Source organism: Manduca sexta, chromosome 21 (assembly GCF_014839805.1).
Source record: "Manduca sexta isolate Smith_Timp_Sample1 chromosome 21, JHU_Msex_v1.0, whole genome shotgun sequence".
Taxonomy (NCBI): Eukaryota; Metazoa; Arthropoda; class Insecta; order Lepidoptera; family Sphingidae; genus Manduca; species Manduca sexta.
The window spans coordinates 3,025,396-3,048,434 of NC_051135.1; the positions used below are offsets into that span (position 1 = coordinate 3,025,396).

At 34.9% G+C, this 23,039-nt stretch overlaps 1 protein-coding gene, 1 long non-coding RNA gene and 1 pseudogene across 3 annotated transcripts in view; 1 reads left to right on the forward strand and 2 right to left on the reverse strand.

Annotated features, from left to right (window-relative positions):
• The window catches only part of LOC119190005, an 11,219-nt gene extending 5,850 nt beyond the window's left edge, over nucleotides 1-5,369 (reverse strand). The window contains exon 1 of the long non-coding RNA XR_005112714.1: nucleotides 3,506-5,369. This is a non-coding gene — a long non-coding RNA (uncharacterized LOC119190005). The remainder of the gene's footprint in view (nucleotides 1-3,505) is intronic.
• Nucleotides 5,370-5,586: 217 nt separating this feature from the next.
• On the forward strand, nucleotides 5,587-20,147 carry LOC119190004 (annotated as a pseudogene).
• LOC119190003 (kynurenine formamidase-like) lies at nucleotides 19,831-22,604 on the reverse strand. 2 transcript variants are annotated; one of them, XM_037440954.1, is made up of 5 exons: nucleotides 22,332-22,604; nucleotides 21,779-21,900; nucleotides 21,496-21,693; nucleotides 20,859-21,035; nucleotides 19,831-20,374 (listed from the first exon to the last, which is right to left on the reverse strand). In XM_037440954.1, the coding sequence occupies exons 1-5, from the start codon at nucleotides 22,538-22,540 to the stop codon at nucleotides 20,262-20,264; spliced, it is 819 nt and encodes a 272-aa protein (XP_037296851.1). In that variant the 5' UTR covers nucleotides 22,541-22,604; the 3' UTR covers nucleotides 19,831-20,261. The 2 variants fall into 2 exon arrangements, with proteins under 2 accessions (XP_037296851.1, XP_037296852.1); XM_037440955.1 differs by having other exon boundaries at nucleotides 19,831-20,361; nucleotides 22,332-22,595.
• Nucleotides 22,605-23,039: the final 435 nt, after the last annotated feature.

Consider the following 23,039-nt stretch of genomic DNA (forward strand, 5'->3'; position numbering starts at 1 on the left):
CTCTCTTGATCTTGGAACACAAGTGAAGTGAATTTAAAATGACCAGGCTTTATATAATCCAATTGAGTCATAGTGAATTTAACTGCAACTTCCTTTTTAGAAAAATAATTAAAATTACTGTACAATAAATCGTAGGTTATAGCTGAATATTCAAAATTAATATTATAATGAATTTTACATAATTAGATATAATATTACTTTACATAAATAACTTTTAAGTAAGCAAACTATTATTTTACATTATTTTCTAACAGATGCCGCTATTAACAAGGTGTGAATATTTTACTTATAGATTAAAACAATGATATAGAAATCAGGATAATATTAACAATTCTAATTGAATTTACTTTAGACGTTTAGATTACATAAACAATTAAATAATGATATAAATAAATATCCATTATTTTCCAAACACTCAAATAGTCAATACAGTTTCTAATTTATTCTGAAACTTAATAAATAACAAATTGCGGTTGTAAATACTTATTTAAATATCATTCTTTAATATTCTAGACTTTTCATAATAATATAATCACTAAATATAAATTTGCGCCCATAGATACGATGCGAGAATACGAAAGGCGATTACGATGCTATTGGGAAACATCTCGATAATGTAGATTGGGAAAAGGTACTTGGTCACAACGGCGTCAATGATATGCTCACTAAATTCTACGGTATTTTACATGAGACTATCAACTTTATGTACCTAAATTTAAACTAAGTAATAAGTATCCGGTTGGGTTTAATCGCAACCTCATATGTATGTTGAGAAAAAATAAGTTTCGGCAATGCTATAAATTTTTAAGAACCCGTTAAATGGAATAGAATTTAAATTACTCAGAGAGAGTTGCAGATCCTTATTAAATAAATGTTATAATACATTATCTTGAAAGTATAGAAGATAATATTTAAAATTTTTATAATCATTTTTGGTCATTCATCAAGGCCAAAAGAAGAGGATCTTGCTTTCTCCCAGCTTCGATGTCCGATGGTAATCAAGTTAGTTCCAAAGAAGTTGAAATATGTAATATGTTTGCTTCGCACTTTGCATCAGTGTACGAGAAAGATACTAATGGAGTCGAATGTCGATGCTAACCCGAATTTTTCTTATCATTTCATGGATAGCTGTGCGAGTTACTCCTCGGACTTGGACTCGTAGTTTTACGTCGTTGCACATCACACTTAATGAAGTTTCACGTAAACTTAAGACTCTTGATATAAGCAAAGGTTCTGGCCCAGACAATATTCCACCAAATTTTATTGTTGCATGAACAAGAAATCTGACTAGTCCACTTTGTAAAATCTATAAAAATCACTGAAAACCGGAATTTTTCCAAAGAAATGGAAGGTAGCTAGAGTGGTGCCGATACACAAGTCGGGCAATAACACATTAATGTCCAACTATCGACCGATTTCTATTTTTTTACTATGGCAAAATTGTTTTGAATTTGTAGTATTTCCATATCTGGAAGCTTACTTCAAACCATTTTTAACTGAACACCAACATGGTTTTGTTAAATTTCGCTCAACAAGCACTAATTTGGTCTCTTTTACTGAGTTGCTTTCAGAGTCTTAGACAATAACATGCAAACTGATGTAATATATACAAATTTCAGTAAGGCTTTTGACAACGTTTTTCACGAACTCTTGCTGCAGAAGTTATCCGGGTATGGGTACTCTTGGCACATGTATGAATGGTTTCAATCTTATCTTACTGGTCGCACTTACCATGTGGTTCTTAATGGTTTTAGTTCCAATTTCCATCATATTGCTTCTGGGGGTGCCCACAGGAGCTCCCCATTTCGGGACTTGTTATTTTTAATATGTTCATAAATGACATTATCAATTGCTTGCATCATTCCACACCTTTCATGTTTGCTGATGACCTAAAGATCCTGAAGTCCATTAATTCTCCCGACGATGTCAAATTGTTACTGAGCAATTTAGAGGACTCATTCATTAGAGGATTCCACATATGGAATATATAATTAAAAAGCATCTAGTTTGTTAGGCTTCGTTATAAGAAATGGAAAATGTTTAGTTTGTTATAGTTGATTATTAAGGTATTGCATTAGTATTTTAAGGTAGCCCACCACCACTCACCCCCCGCTAAGCTACGACCCTGGTGCACAGCTGTCTAATAAATTGTCGAACAATGTGAAAGACAGTGATACTTTTAATAATTTACTTAAGGTTATAGCTTAAGGTCCATTTTTCATACATTTTGTTTCACCTTTAATCTGGGTAACTAAACAAGTATTGACAAGTAAAGAATTTAAATTCACGTCTAGTTAGTGATTAGTTCTCGCAGTTGAAAGAAAAACGTAAAAATAATTAATATGCATGGATATTTCGGCCTTTAAAATTTCGTCGTATTAAACAAAATGTATGAAAAATGGACCTTAAGCTATAACCTTAAGTCAGTGTTCTTTAAATCTATAAATAATATATATTTTTTTACATGATTCTGTATGATGAATATACATAAAGTTTTATTTATTATGTCATGGTTAAAAGAACAAGGATGGATTTCAAGTAAAATAAGGCGGTGATATAAGGTAGATGTATCATATTTGGCACACGACATGACATTATGGGAATATAGATTTAAACCGAATTGAAAAAATAGACTGATTGTTTAAAAATACTCTACACTTTATAGAAAAATCATAAAGATAACTCAAAAGCCCAAAATAATAATTTCATAAATAACTCCAAAAATAAGTTTAAAGCTGCATGGCAAATAATTAACAAATTCATACTACAAGTATCAAGAGTCAATAACGAACATAAAAATAATCACATATACAAATCTCACAGACAATGCATAGATGAATTTATTTATTATTTTGTTAATATTATTGAAAACAACATAACATTTATGAATAATGAATATATTATTATACAAAAAGTAATATGAAGAATTTTTGTTAATATTATTGAAAGCAACATAACATTTATGGATAATGAATATATTATATTCCAAAAAAGTAATATGAAGAATTATAGGTCTATAATGTTTTTTATGGTTATAGCAAAAATTCGTAATTTTCAAAAGTTATTGGGAAAGTAATTTACAGACTAACTGTGCTCATTACTCATATTTCGAAAAACATAAATTATTCTGTGCTGATCTAAAAGGTTTTCATAAGCACAGTTCTATTCATATGGCATTATTTGACCTGTTATCAACTGTTATGGCAGCTGTCGACAAAATAAATCCAGTCCAGGAGGTTTTTTTATAATATTAATTTGTAGGTGACAAACTCCTATGCCTACAGTTGATGCATTATTATTTGAAGCAGCACAATAAATATGATGCCAGTTAGGCCAATTAGAGTTTGTATAAGGGTAATTTTTAATAATGTCAATATTGAAAAGTATATTAGGAGCAATTATCAAAGTACAATAATCATGCTTAAATAAGGGAGGATTTCAATCTTTTATCAATCAGTCAAGACTTGTAAACAGAACTGTGATAGAACAATGTATATTTATTTACCTTCATTTTGTCATATGAAGTTGGATTTATGTGCTTCTCAGTAAGTTTGGTGCTTCTTGCTCTGCCACCAAAACCATCCACTTTATAAAGTCTCTCAATATACTCCCACTTTGCCCTTTGGTTGCCAATGAGTAGGTTTTTTCTGAAAATTATTGCGAAAACATTTCAATAAATGAGGTACATCATAGATATGGTACAGTTGGTTTGGGCCGATTTTATAACAGATGTCATTGGTATATTTGTTACTACGTAGGAGTTCAGCATTAGAATCTGATATTAATGACTTAATAGCAGCAACATTGGCAGAACCTTGGTCACTGATTGTAGCTCTTACTATGAATCCAGATTTAAAAACTGCTAATACTATTTCTTTAATAATATTTTTTAAAACAAATGTTTTAACCCCATCTCGAGCAAAATAAAATGCAATTGGAATTTTCCAAGGAGAAAACAAACCCGTAACATAAAAACTAAAGCTTTATCAGCCACATTGTTTGTGCGTTTGCCAGAACCTATATCTTCAAAACCTTCAATGACCCCAGTAAAGAAATTAAAATTTAAGTGTTTTTTAATGGACATTTCATCAAACATTAATGTGCATTGCCTGTCTATTGCGGGTTTATCCAAGGCAGCATCTGCCAAATGTTGAAATATAAAGTCATTAATACCAGGCCTCAAAGGAATATTGCTGAGTAGAGAATTAATTCGGGATTTACATGGTAATGCTAAATGTTTTCGTAAAAATCTATAGCACTTAGGGCTTAACTTATATAATGATAAAGCAAAAACTTTTTCTGAGTCTGTGTAACGGCGACCTTTTAATGAATTACCAGTCAAACGTAATTGTGAATCTACTAATAATTTCCCATATGTACTCAAAATGTTATATTTTTCAAGAACACCTTTGTTTTTGGTGCATGAAGGTCAAATCTAGTCTTTAACTTTTTATACCTTGATTGCAAGAGACGTAATTTATTCTTTAAAATGTGAATTGAAGAGCGTAAAATTCGTTTACGAGGGGTACATTCATTGGGATTTAATCTAATACGATTAGTTAATCTACGTTTAACTAGGCTGTGACTTTTAATTTGTGCTCATTACACACAGCAATGGTGGTTGATGTGGAAGGGGTTATACATATTGGGTATTGCGTATTGTGAGGTATATTGGGAGTAAATTGAGTTGGAGTACTACTATTTGCTTCATTCAATGAAGCATGAATTGATACCGTGCTAGACAGCTCAGAACTTTGATGTTCTTGTATGATAGAACAATTTTGCTCTATAGTGGGTCGATTAAGTTCAGAAGGGTTAACTACTTTAAAAATAAAGGGTTCAGTAATGCTACTAGTGGGTTCAATTTCTAATATCAAATCTCGGTTTGTAACTTTATATTTATCTGTATTTCCTAAGTTTACTAAAGGAATCGCATTAGGTGTTAATCTTAGATTCTGTTTTATATGTTCGGGAATAAAATGTTTATGACAAAAACGAATGTTTTCGCGTTGAGTAGGAGGATAATTTTGTAGGAATGGACATAAACTTAACCACTCTTCCCACCTTTTTTTATTTGTGAACGGCACACTATAATATTTAATACCTCGGCCTCGAGTACTGCACCCGGGAACAGAGCACTTATAAACCATTATATTATCAAATAAATCAAACTATACGAAAAAAACAATTACACGTTTAAACTGGTAAACACTAAATGATTGCTTTTATAATATACTGTTTACAAAAACATTCACACACAATAAAGCACTATAATTAGATAATAAATAAATGAAAACCGCCTTCAAATCAAAATAGCGAATTGCGACGGAAAATTCAATTTCAAAGCAGCGGTTAAAAGTTAACCACAATAAAAATGGCGCTACGCGTCGTTTCAGAATCCGAGATTAGAGACGCTTATTTGCGATCGAATGACAGCTTATACTATAATACACACACTAATAAAGGACGTTGTGTAGAAAGAGACATTTAAGGAACGATTCATTAAATGTATGGAAAAATCGTGAAAAGTGAGATAGCTGCTCATCGCTATTGTGTTACTTTTTTACGCCGAGTTAAACGGGTCTGATGCATGAGTTTAAAAACGTGGACGTCTAGACTCTAGTCTAGTTCTCTGGTCTAGTTTATTTGTCTTTATTTCTACCGAATTTGTTTTCACAGCAAATAATAGTTTGTTTTTCCTACATAGTGCGTAACGCTTTTGTTTACAACTAATAACTATTTGTAAATGGATAAAATAACAAAAGTATGCGTATCTCTTTTATAAGCATTGAATTGGTCTGCAATTCTCAAGTATAAAAACCGGCATCGGTTTGTTACTATTTTCAACAATGGACAAGGTTCGAAAAATTTGTCCCAACTGCAGTCAACTCTATAGCTATCAATGTAAGTATACAGTAATAACTTGAATCATAAAAGAAACTACCATAACATACAAGGATATAAATATTATAATATCAATCTACCGTTGCGTTTGTACTTTGTACTGTACAGTACAATAAATGCGAGGGTAGGCAAATTAATACTTTAGTACTAAAGTATTCATTTGTCTACCCTCGCATTTTATCACGATTTGTATTTGACCAATATAAAATATGCAATACTTATAGCTTTTTCCAATGGATGATTTTTTTCCAAATGTTCGATAATATTAGCCGCCCACGTAACGATCGCACCAATTCCCTTAAGGTGGTAGCTCAAGGTCCATTTTCATACATTTTGTTTCGGCTTTAATCTAGGTAACTAAACAAGTATTGGCAAGTAAAGAATTTAAATTCACGTCTAGTTAGTGATTAGTTCTCGCAGTTGAAAGAAAAATGTAAAAATAATTAATAATCATGGATATTTCTGCCTTTAAAATTTCGTCATATTAAATTTTAAAGGCCGAAAAATAAAAAGTACAGTCTACAGCTTCAATCCTACAAATTACATTATTGTTTGTCATATGTAGCATCTGTCGGCTACTATTGACTGATATGATACTGATGAGCTGTAACATTGGCCAGAACTTGAATTGCAAAGCTCTGAACTAGACTGACTATAGTATTGTTCAAATCCAAATATAATTATCCTTTGACACCTATCCCTTGAAAACATTGGCTTGATTATAATCAGAACCTACGTAAAATTAAAAATATGATTTTCTAAATATTCTCAATATAAGATTAAGAGCTTAGTATAATTATAATAAACTATACTAAGCTCTTAATCTTAATGCAGAAAGTTTGATTTTTTGCAATTTATATTGTTATTCAATACTAAAAGCATCAACAGATATTGCTAAGGAATGAAACAGGGTGCGGAGAATGTTTGTGTATTGGACTATTATCCAATTTAACATGATTATACATTATTTATCAGTGCATACACAATATTTGACTGTTGTGCATAACCCTCATAATAATTCATAAGACTAAATTATTTTAATCTTTTCTGTCAATGTTTTTCAGATATTCATATGTAATTGTTCTCAAAAATGATATTTATCACATTCTAGCTACATCCCAGGCTGACAAGAATAATTTGCCATTATTTCTATCATGTGGACACTCTATGTGTGAGAAATGCATCAGAAATATAATGAAGTTCGAAGAACCCATAGAATGTAAAGTGTGCCACCAAGACACTGAAGTACCAGCATCCAGTCTTAATTTACTGGCTTTGGATCACAATCATTTCTATGAAATATTTCCTGTCAATGTATACTTGTTGGGAGAATTGGCGCTAAACCTCATTCAAGTAAGTTTTATTGCATTTTGAAGCACAATATTTATGGGATATTCAGTAAATTTGTTTAAACACTATCCTCCTTATTCATAGATGCTATTTATCTAAGGACGGAGCATTGCTGTGATCACAAGTCTGTTTCTCAGCTTTGTTTATCTGACAGGTTGCTGTTGGTTCAGCTTTGTTTATGTAACAGGCAACTAGTTCAAGTTGTATTTCAATATTAGTCAATCTCAAAGGCCCTGTCTACACACTGCGAAGACTGCCATACTGTCTGCACTGAGAAACAGACTTGTTATCTCAGCAATGCTCCGTGCTTAGATAAATAATGTCTATGACTAAGTGGGTATGTGTTATAACAATAGATAATAGGTTTGTTTCTGTATATTAAATTTTACTTAGTAATCACATTTTTAGAGTCCTGTATGTATTACTGCAAACCATATCAAAATATACATGCTTTTATGCCTCTCTTATTTTTCTTTGTGACTTAAAGGCATGTTTAATAACTTGGTTATTGTAATACCTATTTTTTTCTCTTTTCCTCCCTTGACACAAAAATTCAAAGATTTTTTAAGCCATAAAACCATGTTCAAATAATAATGTATGTACAATCTTGTTTATACCAGAATCCCTCTAAAAATGTCAATCAACCAGATGAAGAGTTCTATATTAATCTTCGAGGCCTGTTGCAAGATAATAACCAAGGCGAGTACTGTCTTTAAAAATGTTAAATTTACTAATTCAGTATACTATAGATCAGAGGTTGTGAAACTTTTACTCATAGACCACTTTCCTGCTGCCCAGCCTTCATGGGGCTTCTGGACAGTTATGTTGTGTTCACCATGCCTTACAACCCCTATCAATATTATCTTTTTTTTTTTTTTTTTTTTCGCGGAGAAAGTGTCTTATGGCTACCGCTCAGCCTTCGTGGGGGGCGACTGAGCGGTTATGTTGGGGTCACCGTGCCTTACGACCCGGCATTGCGCCGCCTGGATTTGATGTCGACCTTCAGGCGACCGCCGGGCCGAGTCCCTAACCTATATACAACGCACGGCATACCAACTAAAACTCCGCGGTGGCCCTCTTCGGCGCATTAGGGACGACTGCGAGCTTCCTCTGACGGAAATGTCTAAGTCTGCTTCCACAGCCGCCCCTGCGCGGTGCCGCCTAGTGCGGCCCGTCTCCTGTGAGGGGAGGGGCTCAAGAGCCCCCACGCACCGAAGGACGCCCTCGGCGTCTACGGCAGCATGAGGCCAACTGCACACTGCCGTCCATCCCGGGGGTCAGCCGAAAATTGTGCAAAAACGCACAAAAATACACTAGGGCGGACAGCCCCCTGCTGCCCGCCGACGACCCCCATCGTGGCCCCTATTAGTCGCCTTTTACGACAGGCAGGGGATACCGTGGTGAAATTCTCCAAACGCCCCCAATCCACAGGGCGGCTATCAATATTATCTGCCTGCATTGATAAATGAAATGAAGCCAACATTTCAGTACTTAACTATCAATCCAGATAATGTAATTATAATGTGAAAGTTACAGTTACAATTATTTTAATATTGGAACAGGGAGGTGCATGGAATGTCAACAATGCACATCAAAAATGTGTCGTCAATGCGCCACAATCCTCTGTGAAACATGTTTCAACAAAAGTCACAAAAATTTCATAATATTCAAAAACCATTTTCTACAAAATATAGGTAAGTTTGATTTATTACTTAACAGTGTATATTTTGTTTGTTTATAGAAGTTTTATAGTTGTAGTATATCAGCATGTAGGTGCTTAATAGCAACTTCAATAAAGGAAGAGGCTTTCAATTCGTAATGTATTTTTTTCTTAATGTTTATTAACTCATTTCTCCATAATTTATTAAGCTCTAAACACACACATATTCCCGCCTTTTATCCCGAAAGTGCAAGACAGAACCGCAATTAGTGAACCCACTTTTCGCCGTCTGGGTTCCGTCCCATGATCTAGTAATAAACGGTGAGCTTGTCACAACATCGGTAACAAATTCCAAACTCTAGACTGATACTAAGTAAATAACCCAATACCACTGCCCGGCCCGGGATCCGAATCCGTGACCGGAGCGCTATGCAGCTGTTTTCAATAAACGATCCCAATCTCAAGTTTCAATCCGATTCCTAGAATGAACCAATCAAAATAAGTAATTTGTAAGCATGTCAAGCTATGCCTTCTTCTAATTGATCCAGATCGAATAAAGCGATTGGGATCGTTTATCGAAAATGGCTGATAGTCGTACTGCGTGCGCACTATGCCATCGAGGCAATTTATTTATTATATTAAAAATAAAGACTTAACAAAAAGTGCCTTATTTAAATTGAACATTGTTGTCGTATATTCGATTAAATATATATCTAATTTAACAGTTTCCATTAGTCATAGACTCCAAAATTGGCAACCAATATATAGGTAATGCAAAATTATTGTTTGGCGATTTTGTAAAAGTAGTGGTTGATTTTTTTTTTCATTATGTTTTATAAAAATGAACTATAAAATTTTCCTCATATTGTTTTAAAAATTCAGAGCCACAGGTGGAAACAAAATATTGTAAACTTCACAAAGAGAAACCTTTGGAATATTACTGCAAAGACTGTTCCAAGACTATATGTATGGACTGCATGATTGTGGGTGGTGACAAATCATGCAAAAATCACAATGTTGCCTCTACAAGCGAAAATGTAAGTATAATTTTGAAAAAAAAATGCTCGGTTTCTATAGAGTTCTTAATAAAATGACAATATTTCCATGCATATTGAATACGTGAATTTTGACTTATTTGTTTGCAAGTTATAGATACTTATGATAATTAATTAATCTGAATGTTTATTCCTTCATTCTTCTTTTTCAGCTTGATAATATGTTGACTGAACTAAAAGGCGTCGCCCCAAAGGTTAATGAGACATTCAAAAGACTCACAAAAACTGCAGTAGTAAGTACAATAACTGGAAGTAGTTGTATTGTGTTTACCCTCACTTTACCAAAAATATATAATTTGTTTTACAGAATGTTGGAAATTTATTGCACAATATTTCGAATGAAATCGGTTCTCAGTCCCATCTGTCACAAACAATGGCCAATGTTGAACACTATTTTTCAAAACTTTTTCATAAAATACAAAAACACAAACAGGAAGTAATTGACAATGTTGTCACACTGAAAAACTCCGAGAAGGAATCTCTAGAAACTGCTAAAAGTGATATTACAGAAGCCATAAAAAAAGCCCATAAAGTTATGAAAACTCTTGAATCGACCGAGGATCCACAAAAATTGTCGCAAGTAATAGTTTTTATATTTTGTTCTTAATTTTATGAAACTGTTTTGCAACTGACACAGTGAAATACAACACTTTTCTATGTCTTAAACTAAATATTACTTCATGCCAGACAATGTATGTAAAAAAAATATGTGTAAATGTGACCCATAATTATATATTTCTATTGAAATTTTTTATTGTCTATGTGTTTACATATAGGCAGTAAGAACTCGTTAACAGAACAGAACTTTAATCCTAAGTATCAGTTACTATTGTGATAGAACTGCATCGAAATGCGTTCAGCCATGAGTGTGCGAACAAATTATTAATGGGTATTCTTTTGTTATTGAATGTCGTATTATTATTTCAGTTGAATCTCTGGTCTCTTTTGGAGGAAGCTAAACAAATAGCGGAAGCACCGTGGTACTTAGACAAAGACGACGATAAGGATAAGTTGAAGTATATTATTTTTATCATCCCTACTTATAATATCGCCACTTAGTCCGATGAAAGCGTTTAATGGATTTTTTGTATTGAAATAAGTATAGCATACTGTAGAATCTACCAGTGTACTCTCTATACGCCTCTATATTTTGCCAAAGTTCTTTCCTGCTATAAAAGACGTATTGTGTCTTGATGAATCATGTTAAAAATTTCACCCAAATTAAGAATCAAACATTTAAAAACATAAACATTAAAATACATAAGATAATAAAGACCATCCAAGAGTATGGAACACATTTTCTAGGATTATTGATTTATATCTTTTTAGTTTATATTAATAACTAGCTTTAAACAAGTAAGCATAGTTCGTAAGTCGTAAGCAATTTACAATAACGCAAGGTAGCTGTTTGCGATCTCATGAGTCTTATAAATAACGACACTTCTAAGTTTTAGTCGTGGCCGTCTGTAATGTGATAACACAAACACCGATAATATTTACTGACGTCTAAATATGAACTTATTTCTTTATAATAGTGACTTGTGCTATAAAAATGATGTGCTAATGTAGCGAAGTTAAATTAGCAAGAAAATTCGCAAAAGTTAACTTATGGGATTTTACCGTATGAATAATCACGGCATGCTGATATCTGCACATTTTCGAAGCTTGCAGTTCTTGCGCGCATTCGCATGTGGATAGCCGCTAGTGTAAACGCGTCTGAATTCTTGCGCAATATACACTCAGAAAACTTGCTAGTCTAAACTTAGCTTATCGATGTATGTGTTTTAATGTGAAATACGATTTGTTGTCGTCCTTTTTATCCTATAATTAAAAAGTTAAAGACATTTGTAAGATCGTTATTTGACATAAGCACTATAGTTGCAAATTGTAGGAGGTACTGCTGTTATGCACATAGCCAAAAGTGTTTACATTGTATTTAATTCGTTGTCCAGAATCGCTGTCAATGAAGACCTGTGCAACCTAATATCGGATTACATGAGTTTAGAAGGCAATGTCAAATCTGCGTATAAACTCCGCACTACTGCTGAATTGGGTGACGTAGAGATACCACCACCTCCGCCGGCGCCTGTGTACCCGCCGGAGATGCCTAAAGGTACTTACATTATTATTCTTACCTTTTATTTGCCTTGGCTGCGATAAACATTTAAGACCATGTTACGCCGCTCTTGGCTATCCGAGTAATGTCTGTGTCTGTATGACTGCATCCTTTTTTAGGTTTCATAGGTATTGCCTTTTTGTTATTTGCGCGCCAAGGCTATCCCAGCCTGTTAAGGAAGAGAATGGACTGGCAGAGTTTCGCATACTACTCGAATATTTTTTTTTTTAATATTTTGATCAGTACCTAAAAATACATTTTTATGTCACTCACAGATGTCCGTCAGAAACCAGCACAAAAGGTAAACACAGTATGTGAGAAGGATGTCCAGAAGGGTCCCGCGTTTTTCAAAGCGCCGCCGCACTACCGCAGCAAGAGCGGTTCGGTGACGTCGCTCAACTCTTACAGCAGCGACTCGTCTAGCAGGAGTTACCAAACACAAAAAGACCCACCACACAGAAACATGCAAATGTATGGTAAGTTCTCAAAGTAAAAAACTCTTTATTTTTAACCAAAGGCAAGCGACAACATTCGTTTTTTTAAGTACTTTAAATGGTCTTAAATGTTATTATAAAATATGTAATTAAACAAGAATAAAGAAAAGGAATCGCCCATGCAAAGGGCGATTCTCTTTTTCTTTATTCTGTACTCAATTATGTTTTCAATAAAGTACATGAATCTTTCATAACTTATCTAATACTTTATCAATATATATCTTAATTTCTTGTAAACAATTTTTAGCGGACATGTACAAAAGGCAGGTAGTGCAACCCGTTCAGCCATTCGCTGACAGCCACCATCCGAAGCAACTTAATGAAGGTAACATAATTACTCTCAACCAGTGGCGGCCTTAGGAGAGAGCAAACGCCAGATTCGAGAATCTTTCTTTTAAATAACACCCTGTTAACTTATAGAGCATCATCCTACTTTTTTTTTGTTCCCCACCGAACCTTCGCTCCGTCTAAGGCCGTCATTTCCCTTTACCTGCAAAGAAATGGCCTCTAATTAGTTGTAAATTTTCAGGGACTCAAGAATTAATATACATTTCTCATATAATAAGCCCACATGATTTCTACGTACAAAGAGCTTGCCATCAAAACTTGGTGAAGGAAATGCTTCGTGAATTCAATAACGCAAAATCTTTACCGCAACCTACTTTAAATCACGCAGTGGAAGGTAATATACAGAAGTTCTTACTTAAATCAATATATTTCTAATATTCCTCGATAAAAAGTAATCGAAAAGAAATCAATTGATACTTTTGTGCATGTTGGCGTTGTCTATCAATGACACACACGTATATAAACGCTATTGTTCTGCCAGAATCTGAAGATTTTTTCTATCTATGTGCCATATTATAATTTATAACATGAGCGTAATACATAAATATAATTACATTACAGGTAAAGTATATTTAGCGTTCAATAAAGCGGATAACATGTGGCAAAGATGCCGAGTCATGAGCGTGGACCGGAAAGACCCCAAGAATCCAATATATCACGTGTTCTGCTTAGACTTCGGCAGTTCGGAGATTGTCACCAGAGATAAGTTCGTATTTTTTAATATTATACCATGGCACTCAATAAACCTTATAATTATTTATAAATTTGGAAAGCGATTTATGATAACTAGATTTTCGTACTGAAATATATTATCCATTATTAATCCATAATGGTAATAGTTCGTGATTTATTGCTTTTCATTGATAAGGTTGCGACTTCTGCCTCCTGCAAGAGTGCAGTATCCACACGCGTTAAGTGCGATCAACTGCGCATTGGCCAACTGCGAGCCAAGAGCTGGGCTTGGGACCAAACGACGATGCTTATTTGATACAGAAAATTATTGATAAGTAAGTCATTTTAATTATTTTCCAAACTTAAATTTGCACAATGTAATATATGCTCTTACAAACACAATAAGAATACGGTATAATTGTTTTGAATGGCACATTAGTTATGTGTATTTTTTTTCTCCAGTAAACAAGCCGTTATTCACGTTCGTCGCGTGCACTATAACTCCAATGGTTCCATGAAGTTGGAGTGTGACGTCACGACGTACGAAGATGGCGTAAGTGTAGCGCACGCGCTCGTGTTCCACGAACGCGCGCGTATGCCACAACCAAAACTCTCTGTAAGTCACAAGTACACATCTTACTAATATTATAACTGAAAACGTTTGAGAAAATGTTTGGATGTATGTTAGAAGTAGACTTTATAAACTGCTAAACGAATTTGGATGAAATATGACACACGGAAAATATCATAATATCATAGATTCACATGTGTGAAGGAAGGCTAGAACTTTTTACCCAAATAATTTACTCCCATCTGTGATGGGAAACATTTGAATGTTTAACTGTTTTTTTTTTAAATAGGTGTCGCTGCCTTCGTTTAGATACCACTATGGATAAATATAGTGATTCAGGGCTTTTTGTGGTGGGAATGCTTTACACGGGAAAAAAGCAATGAATAACACCTAATGTCGCATGATATAATTAGGTTAATTTTTCTTATAAGTATCAAATAAATTTTAACCTTATGAAAAATAATGTAAATCTTAGTAGACTATAATTTTCCTTATATGAATTCAAAAAAAAAATTCATATTATGTGCATAAAAACTTCTAAGTTTTAAATAGTTTTCTGCGGTCTAGTTTTCTAAAATGTTAATAATATATTATAGTTCTCACCACTGAAAGTGATAAATGAAATGAATAAAAATAACTGTATACTTTGTTTTAGTACCCCGTCCCAGTCGGCATAAGAGAAAAACGCAAATTGTTCATTAGTAGCAATGACTTTAAACACAAAGCTGTGGAAGAGGTATACATAACATGTATCGTAAGCCCAGATAAATTTTTCGTCAGAAAGGTAAGAAAAACAACTTTTCTGGAGTGTGTTTGTGATGTGTCCAGAGCGAAACATGTGACTCACGCGTTGGTTTTTCGACCAATCACAATACCTACACAGATGTTCCTGTCGTTTCTTATTCTACATTCTAAGTAAACTTTAAAAAAACGTACAAGTGTGACCATATTTTAACACTTCTCTTGCAGCAACATCTCCAGAGCGTGTATGAAAAGCTTTGCGAAGATTTAGAACAGGAATACGGCTCGAATGCTAACACAGGAACTGTTTATTTGCCTGAAGTTGGTAAGATATAATTATATTTTATTAAATATTTTCACATATTTGATATTAATGTTTTTTTGTGATTCTTCAAAGTAACATTAAGGCTCTGCCCTGCCCAAATGGCATGAGCATTCATTTCATAAGTTTTCATCGCATGAGTTACGGCGGGAATATACAAAGATTTACGAATAATTTATTTATGTATTTTTCCTATGGGGAGCACTTTAAGCTCTATCGATTTTGTTTAATAAAAAATCATTATTGTTTACCATATTTCTGGGAAAACTAATAAATTATTTATCTATTTTAAAAATGATAACGTTGTCAGTGTGTTTTAAAGAGTGCAAGAATTTTATTATATATTTTACTTTGACTTGATACGCCCGATAGCTTCAGTGCAACACTTAATACGTTGAATACGGTTTACACTAATGCAAGTGCAGACTGTACCAGTAACATATTGCTAGTCAACAAGTGTGTGGCGGTCGCAGGCATGGCGGTGGCGGTCCGGCTGCCGCAATCGGAGGCGGAGCGCGGGCGGCGCGTGGGCGCGCAAGCGCAGTGCAGGCGCTGGCGGGGCGCGCGCGCGTGCGCGTGCTGCTGCCCGACGTGGGCCACGTGGCCGTGCTGCACTACTCCACGCTGCGACACCTGCACCGGCACTTCACCACCGTCGCCGCGCTCGTCAGTACCCACGCTATATCCACTAGCTACTGCTTACGATTTATCTGCTTGATGGTAGTGGGACATATTTTGTAAGTGCCCGTATAGCGATCACCGTATACGACATGTTAAAACCCGCATAGTGGTCCGCGTGTGTCGCGTTACGGGATCAGTCTGTGTATATCTGGTTCAACCGGCCAGCATAATTGTTGTGTCGACTGTCGACATCTCTCGTCAGTCAAGACTATCTGGACCTCACTCCGCTACAGTCACATCCAATGAAATATTTGCCATAGCAGTATAAAGAAAATTAAGCAAATTAATCCAACTGACAAACATTGAACTGTGTATCCAATATAAACACAATATTTCTATTATTTTCGTTCAACAGGCGACGGAATGTCACTTGTCCGGCGTTACGCCACTGAATAAAAAATGGAGCGCGAGCTCAGTGGCTCTCATGCAGAAGTTTGAAGACCGTTTTCTAGAGCTTCACGTAGAAGACAACCGCAACCGCGACTCCATTGGCGTGACTCTCTATGATAAATCAGACTCGGAGAACATTATATGCATCAACAATGAGATGATCAAATATAAATTCGCCGTGTCTTTCCGGGTACGATCGATACCACTATGAGGGCAAAGTATATAAAATAAGTTTCACATTCCGTTGTATTAAAGTAATACGCATAAAATTTTTGCATATCCTTGAACCGATTACGGAAATACTGATTTATTTATATTAATTTGCAGGCTATTTCAATTTAATAAAGACCATGACTATAAAGAACAAGTTATAACCAACAAACATCCTCTACAAGATAATATACCTGCACCTAAACAGAAGAAAGATAAAATCACTATAATGAAAAGAGACATGCCTAAAAAAGTCCATAAAGAAGATTTACAGGCAAAAGATAAAGGCCCTCTAAGATTAGAAGCGAAAGTTTTATACTATCAGTCACCTTCGTTAATTTACGTTTCGTTAGTTCATCAACAAAAAACATTCAATGAACTCTTTGAAAAAATGCAAAAGTATTATGCGAAAAATAAAACAGTTGGCAAAGAAGGTTGGAAAGTGGGTGACAGATGTTGCACAATTTGCAATCAGTCCCAAACATGGCGCCGAGCAGTCATTCTTGAATTAGAAGGAGAAAAATGCTAAAAATATTTTTACAGTGATTTCGCTTTCATAGAAACCATTCCGATAGCCAACCTCAGAGAGCTCTCATCAGAATTCGCATCCATAGGTGATGCAGCCATTAAGTGTCATGTTTGCGGCGTCATACCCGCTGTAGGCGAAAGAGTAGCCTTCACTCACCAAGGAGTACCTAAAAGAACTCCTTGACGCTTACAAAAGAGTCTTTATTACTAAGCTGGGTAATTTTAAAAACAAAAGTATGCCTATCGAAATATGGGTATACCATACAGTACAAGGCGGAGCCTTAGAACCCAACCAGTCGGAGTGGCGATGCCTTAATAAGAAAATCATCGACCAAGGCTTGGGCGTCCCGGACAAATCTCAAGAGGTAGGTACAGTAAACTTAATTATGGCAATATTTTATTTCATTTCATGACATTATTATAATATATATTTTTTTATGTTTTTTTTAGGTAACACCTACCGAAAATAATGAAGAAAACGACGAAATGTTGTCGTTCTTGAATGTGCAAGGTTCAGTGCACGATTGGTTGCAATTGGAACCCATGCCAATGAAGCCTTTTGTAATCAAATCTGTTTCTGACAGCGAGTCCAATACATCCACACCCGTGGATCTCGCAGAAGACGATGAAGGACCAGAAGCTTCGAATGTTTTGTTCATATCCGATTGGCTACCACCAGAGCCGTTGGCAAATAAGGAATTTATGGCTATGCCGACGTAAGTATTTTCGTGTTTCCAGCTTACCGTACAATTATAGACACACCTGTATCCTTAATAAAATAGAAGAGCAATCCATATTAAAAAGATTGCCAGTCTTCTTCTTCTTTTCATTATGCCTTGCCCGCGAGATCTGCTACACGATGTTTTTATTAATATTACCCACGTTGTAGCGCTAAAGGTTTTTTATTTTCATACTCAGCCTACGTAATCGTAATTTTTTTGCGTTCATAAGTAAACTTATTGATGAACAAAGGCTATATTTATTACTAATGTGAGACTAGCTTTAGTTTGCGGTTCCTCCCGCAGTTGTTTTGTTTCAGTAGAAACCGATTTGTTCTTTGGATGAAAAAGGCTTTTGATACCATTCATAGATGTTTAGTTTTTGTTTTTAATGTTTTTACTCCATATTGAAGTAGCCTAAGTAACCAGTGCCTTTTGATGGTATTCAAAGTACCCCCATACAATTTATCAAACAAATTCGAAAATCAAAAAATTTCGTGTACAGACAAAAGGCTCACTTTCGAATTTATAAATATATTCATTTTTCCTATTTATATTACTTTTTTAGGTACATTGACAACGATGGTATAATTTATTTACATGATATTAATCAAGAAGCAACACTGGAGCTCATAAGTAAAGCACTCGAAGTACGTTTTAAAAATCACGACCCTAAAGCAAAATTCGTAAAGTGGACTGTCGGTGAGCCATGCGTTGCTCAATATTTTTTGGATAAGCGATTCTATCGTGGTAGAATAATATCAGTTAATGAGGAAGCCTCCACTTGCTTGATACAATATGTCGATTATGGAAACGAAGAAGTGTGTGCGTTTACCAACATCAGGAAAGGCATTACACTTCACCAAATTCCAATTCAAGCACACAAGTGTATTTTAAGCCGTATCAAACCAGTGGAAAATAAATGGGACCGACTGACTTTGGACTATATACACAAATCTGTTGTTGAAAAGGAATGTTTTGTTAAAATAAGTGAAGAAGCAAGTGGTGATATCACGCCAATAGAATTGAAATACGATAAACTCTGGATTAATGATCATCTTGTCGAGTTCGACATGGCAGTCTATACAGATGGCTCAAAACCTGTTGTAAGAAAATTTGTAGCCAGTAAAAAATAAAGTGTTGGAAACAATTGTAAACGAATCTCTTGACTCTGGGCCAGATTACATAGTGGAGGACGACAGTGAAAGTACAAGGTCGCAGTCCACTCAGCAATCAATTGATTTACAATCAATGCAAGGGAAAGATTGGGCTCAAATGCTAGAAGAAGACGATGATTCCACTGGCGGGAATTATATCAAGTATCCCAGCCATAGCGATACAGAATTAAAATGTAACATATGCCTGATTAACGATCCTAACTTATTGGAACTCAGTGTAATTCACGATGAAGATACAGCTAAAGAATATGACAAAATGTTTAAAGAAGTTGATGCTGGCGCAACTAATATGTCTCCAATTAATGGCATATTAGAAAATAAAGCATGTATCGCTCTTTTCCCTGAAGACAATATATGGTACAGAGCTTCAATCTTGCAATATAGTGAGAGCCAAAATAAGATAAAAGTTAGATTTGTTGACTATGGTAATATAGATATTGTTTCTTTAGCTGACGTGAAGAGAAATTAATGAAGAGTGGGCTAAGTTGCCACCTGCAACTGTTACTGCACGGTTATATGGAATAAAACTAAATCCTGATGTCAAAATAAATGACATTACACAAGAGTACACAAACATATTGCTGGACAAAGGACCATTTGATGCATCAATAGTTGACTATGTTGATGAAACGCCTCTAGTGGAACTAAGAAGTGAAAATGGAGACATCATTAACGAAATACTAACTGTTAATAATATCTTTCTTAAGTGCGATGACTCCGACTTTGCTTAATCGTACGCAAACATTCTCGTTATAAATGCGAACATTTATAGTATTTGATGTTTAACTTAAATCTATTGGTAGACACTACCTAGAGATGTGTAGATAAACATTCCACCGAATTGTTTAGTACATATTGAACTGTGTTTAGGGCAAATATTAAACTGTAGCCTTTAAATTTAATAGGTTTTTAATTTTGCCCAATTTGTTATTACTTTAACGAAACTTACCTTATAAGTTACATTCTATGATTTAAATTGATTGTAAGTTAAAAAGAACGTGCTAAAGCACTTTTTGTTAATATGGCCTAAAAATATTATTGTAACTACAGAGTTGTAACAGTAGCTATTGGTCAACATAACCTTTATGTTCAATGATTTATAAAGATTATTCGCAATTATTTGAGAACGCTACTAGTTTATGCTCATTTCGATGGCAACTAGGCCTTTGATGTAAGCAACTTTCGAAATAAACGTTTCTTTAAATTAAGACTATATTTTCAATATCTAATAAATAATAACATAATAATATTTATAATGTCAATATTATGTTTAAATGGAATGTCAATTATTAATTATCTGCTGTATACAGAACTGTTAGAAATTATCTGGTTTTGGCTTCGGACAAATAGCTACAAGCCGCAGTGGTGCCCCAGTACCTGCAGCTATTTTCATTGGCATAACCAAAGCAGTGCATCCATGATCTGAAAATAAATTCTGATTTGAAAGTCACGCCTGAATAAATTTTCGTAAATTGTAGCCAGGAACCATATTGAACACATCAGCTTTCAACCAAAAAAATAAAACCATCAAAATCAGTCCACCCTTTTGGGACCTACAACCTGCCACACACAGTCAAAGGTACACATATACACACCCTAAAATTCGGTACATCACCCGTCGTCTTTCATCGGGGATTAAAAAACTCGATTGAAATTTTGAATTTATTCAGCTACTTTCGTTGCTGACTGTAAACTATAGTAATAAAAAATCGCACGCAGCAAAAGGGAGGCGATTCAATTCGCAACGCGTTATGCGATATATTGTGCGAATAATTTTTTCTTTCTTCCTTTCAGCGTACCCAATACCTATATTGCTGCTTTCGATTGTTAGTCACATTTGTAACGTGCGACTTGATAACTTGGTGTGTTAATATATTATTGTCATAATAATAATATTATTATTATTAGCACTTATTTACCGGGTATGGCTCTGTCCAATTTGACATTTTCCATGTTATAAAGTCCAGCTCTTGACAAAATTTTATGTACAGCTAATTCTTTAACCGAACCTGGGTCCACAGACGCTACGTCAACACCAATGCCCACAACATTTTTATAGGATGTCGTTATCCACTGGGCCACCTCTACACTCAAACCTGAAATGTTAATTACGATAATATGACTCATCAGAATAGATAATAATCATAAATAAATACAAATTTCTTGTTTGTGCTTCTAAGTCACATAGATGTTCTTGGTTTCCCAACTACGTATCGATATAAGTGAGACGAAGGCTGCTCTGGAATGGGCGCACTTCTGCACGATTCGATAGATGCGTTGAAAGTATTACATCTTACGATATAAAGGGATACTTAAATTCACCGCAATTATACTATCAAACAACTTAACCCACTAGGCGGGGCTTGAGCTAGGTGCGGGAGATAAACTTGCCTTATCTAGCAATCGTTCGGGCGATTCGCCGCCATGCGAAGGGTCAAGTTGCGTAACAGCATCTATACCTACTATACCCCGTAATTATATACTATGTTATGCATGAAGTTCTTTTAAAACATTTTAGACCAAAAAAAATGGGTTTGAAATAAAAATATCGCTCACCTGGAAAATTTAAAGACTTTTGGTCTATTCCGATCCCTAAATACTTATTCCGATCGTGAAAGTATTTACTCCAGCCAAATTTAAATATCAAAATGCAAGGCTGTCCTGAATTATAATTGAGAAGATAGTCCAAATGATGTTTATAGAGTACGAAATTGGCATCATCGTTGGCTATTGAACTAACGTCAACTATTATTACTGAAACATAAACAAAAATGTAAATCCTTCAAGTAAATCATATAAGGCAATATAATTGCAAATTTAAACCATATTATTAACTTACAGGGTACAATCAATTTTTCCAGCGGGATGTCCCCAACATAATCGCCCGTTTGTAAAAAGTGGTATGGTGCGTCCAAATGCGTGCCCCCATGTTCGGCGGCAGAAAATTCTTTTGCAGCATACCTGAACACTTATGGTATGAGTTGAAGTTTCCAGCAGGTTTAATATGCAACGTGTTCCTAAAGACTAATTAAAGCTGAAGCTGCCTCAGGAAGCTTCACATCACATAAGGATGTGATGTGACGAATTGTCGAAATTTCACCGTATCTTCAAAAGAATTTAATCTAGGACTTGTCGCTCGCATTTCAATGTTAGTAAAAGTCTTACGCTTTCAGGGGCCTTGCATGGTGCAGGCCTTTCAACTTTATTTTTGCTTCTCAACTACCAGCCCTAGAGAAAATTCGTAGCTATGCCGATGGATATTAAAAGGCACTCTGATAATAAGAACGTACTATTCTCTATTCTGTGCTGTATTGACTACGAGCTATTACTAGTATTTCCTAATCGGTATATATGGCGTGCAGATTTTAAGAATTCAAAAAGAATGATCTCACCATGATTTATCTTCCTGAATATTTTCGATCTTTTTGGTAAACGTAAATTTTTGATGACCAGGCCAATAAACTGTATTATTATCATATGGATGTGTCAGATCTATAAACTCGTAGCCGCCACTAAACAAAACATCATTTAAAGTGACCTTTTCCGCGAGTGTACTTATCGTAGAGGCCAAGAAAGCAAACACGACTATTGTTACCGCCATCTCGTATTACACTAGCCACACAAAGGTCATTAATTATATACACACATGTATCATTGTACCAGACAACTGCCTACACAAACACATTACAAACAAGACCAAAATAGATTTATAATTATTGATACTTGTATAGGTATCTAAATACTTACTTAACTACATATAGGTCTGCAACGACAGTCTGCATCACATTAAAGTTATAGTTATCAGACAGAATTTCAATTAAGTATCATTTTGGACATTAATTATATGAAATGGCTCGTTCAAACAAACTCTTTAGCTTTACAATATTAATATAGAGTCAGTACACACGTATGTGTGTACTGACTCTATATATACTACATACACTCAAACAAAATGTCGCCGAAGGCGTAGATAGGGGCTCCAGTAGTGTATTTTTCACCTACTATTCACCACGTATACAACCTATTCTGCCCCAAGATGGGATAGATAGTAAGCCTTTCACCACGGCGGGCACAAATTCTAGACCCCGGACTGATACCGA

Excerpts from the sequence above, each read along its gene's own strand:
- LOC119190003 (XM_037440954.1), bottom strand. The coding sequence starts at position 22,540 with ATGGCGGTAACAATAGTCGTGTTTGCTTTCTTGGCCTCTACGATAAGT. Across the intron at positions 21,901-22,331 it reads ATTCAGGAAGATAAATCATG|GTATGCTGCAAAAGAATTTT; the intron begins GTGAGATCATTC and ends ATAAGTGTTCAG. Across the intron at positions 21,694-21,778 it reads GGAAAAATTGATTGTACCCT|TAATAATAGTTGACGTTAGT; the intron begins GTAAGTTAATAA and ends TTTATGTTTCAG.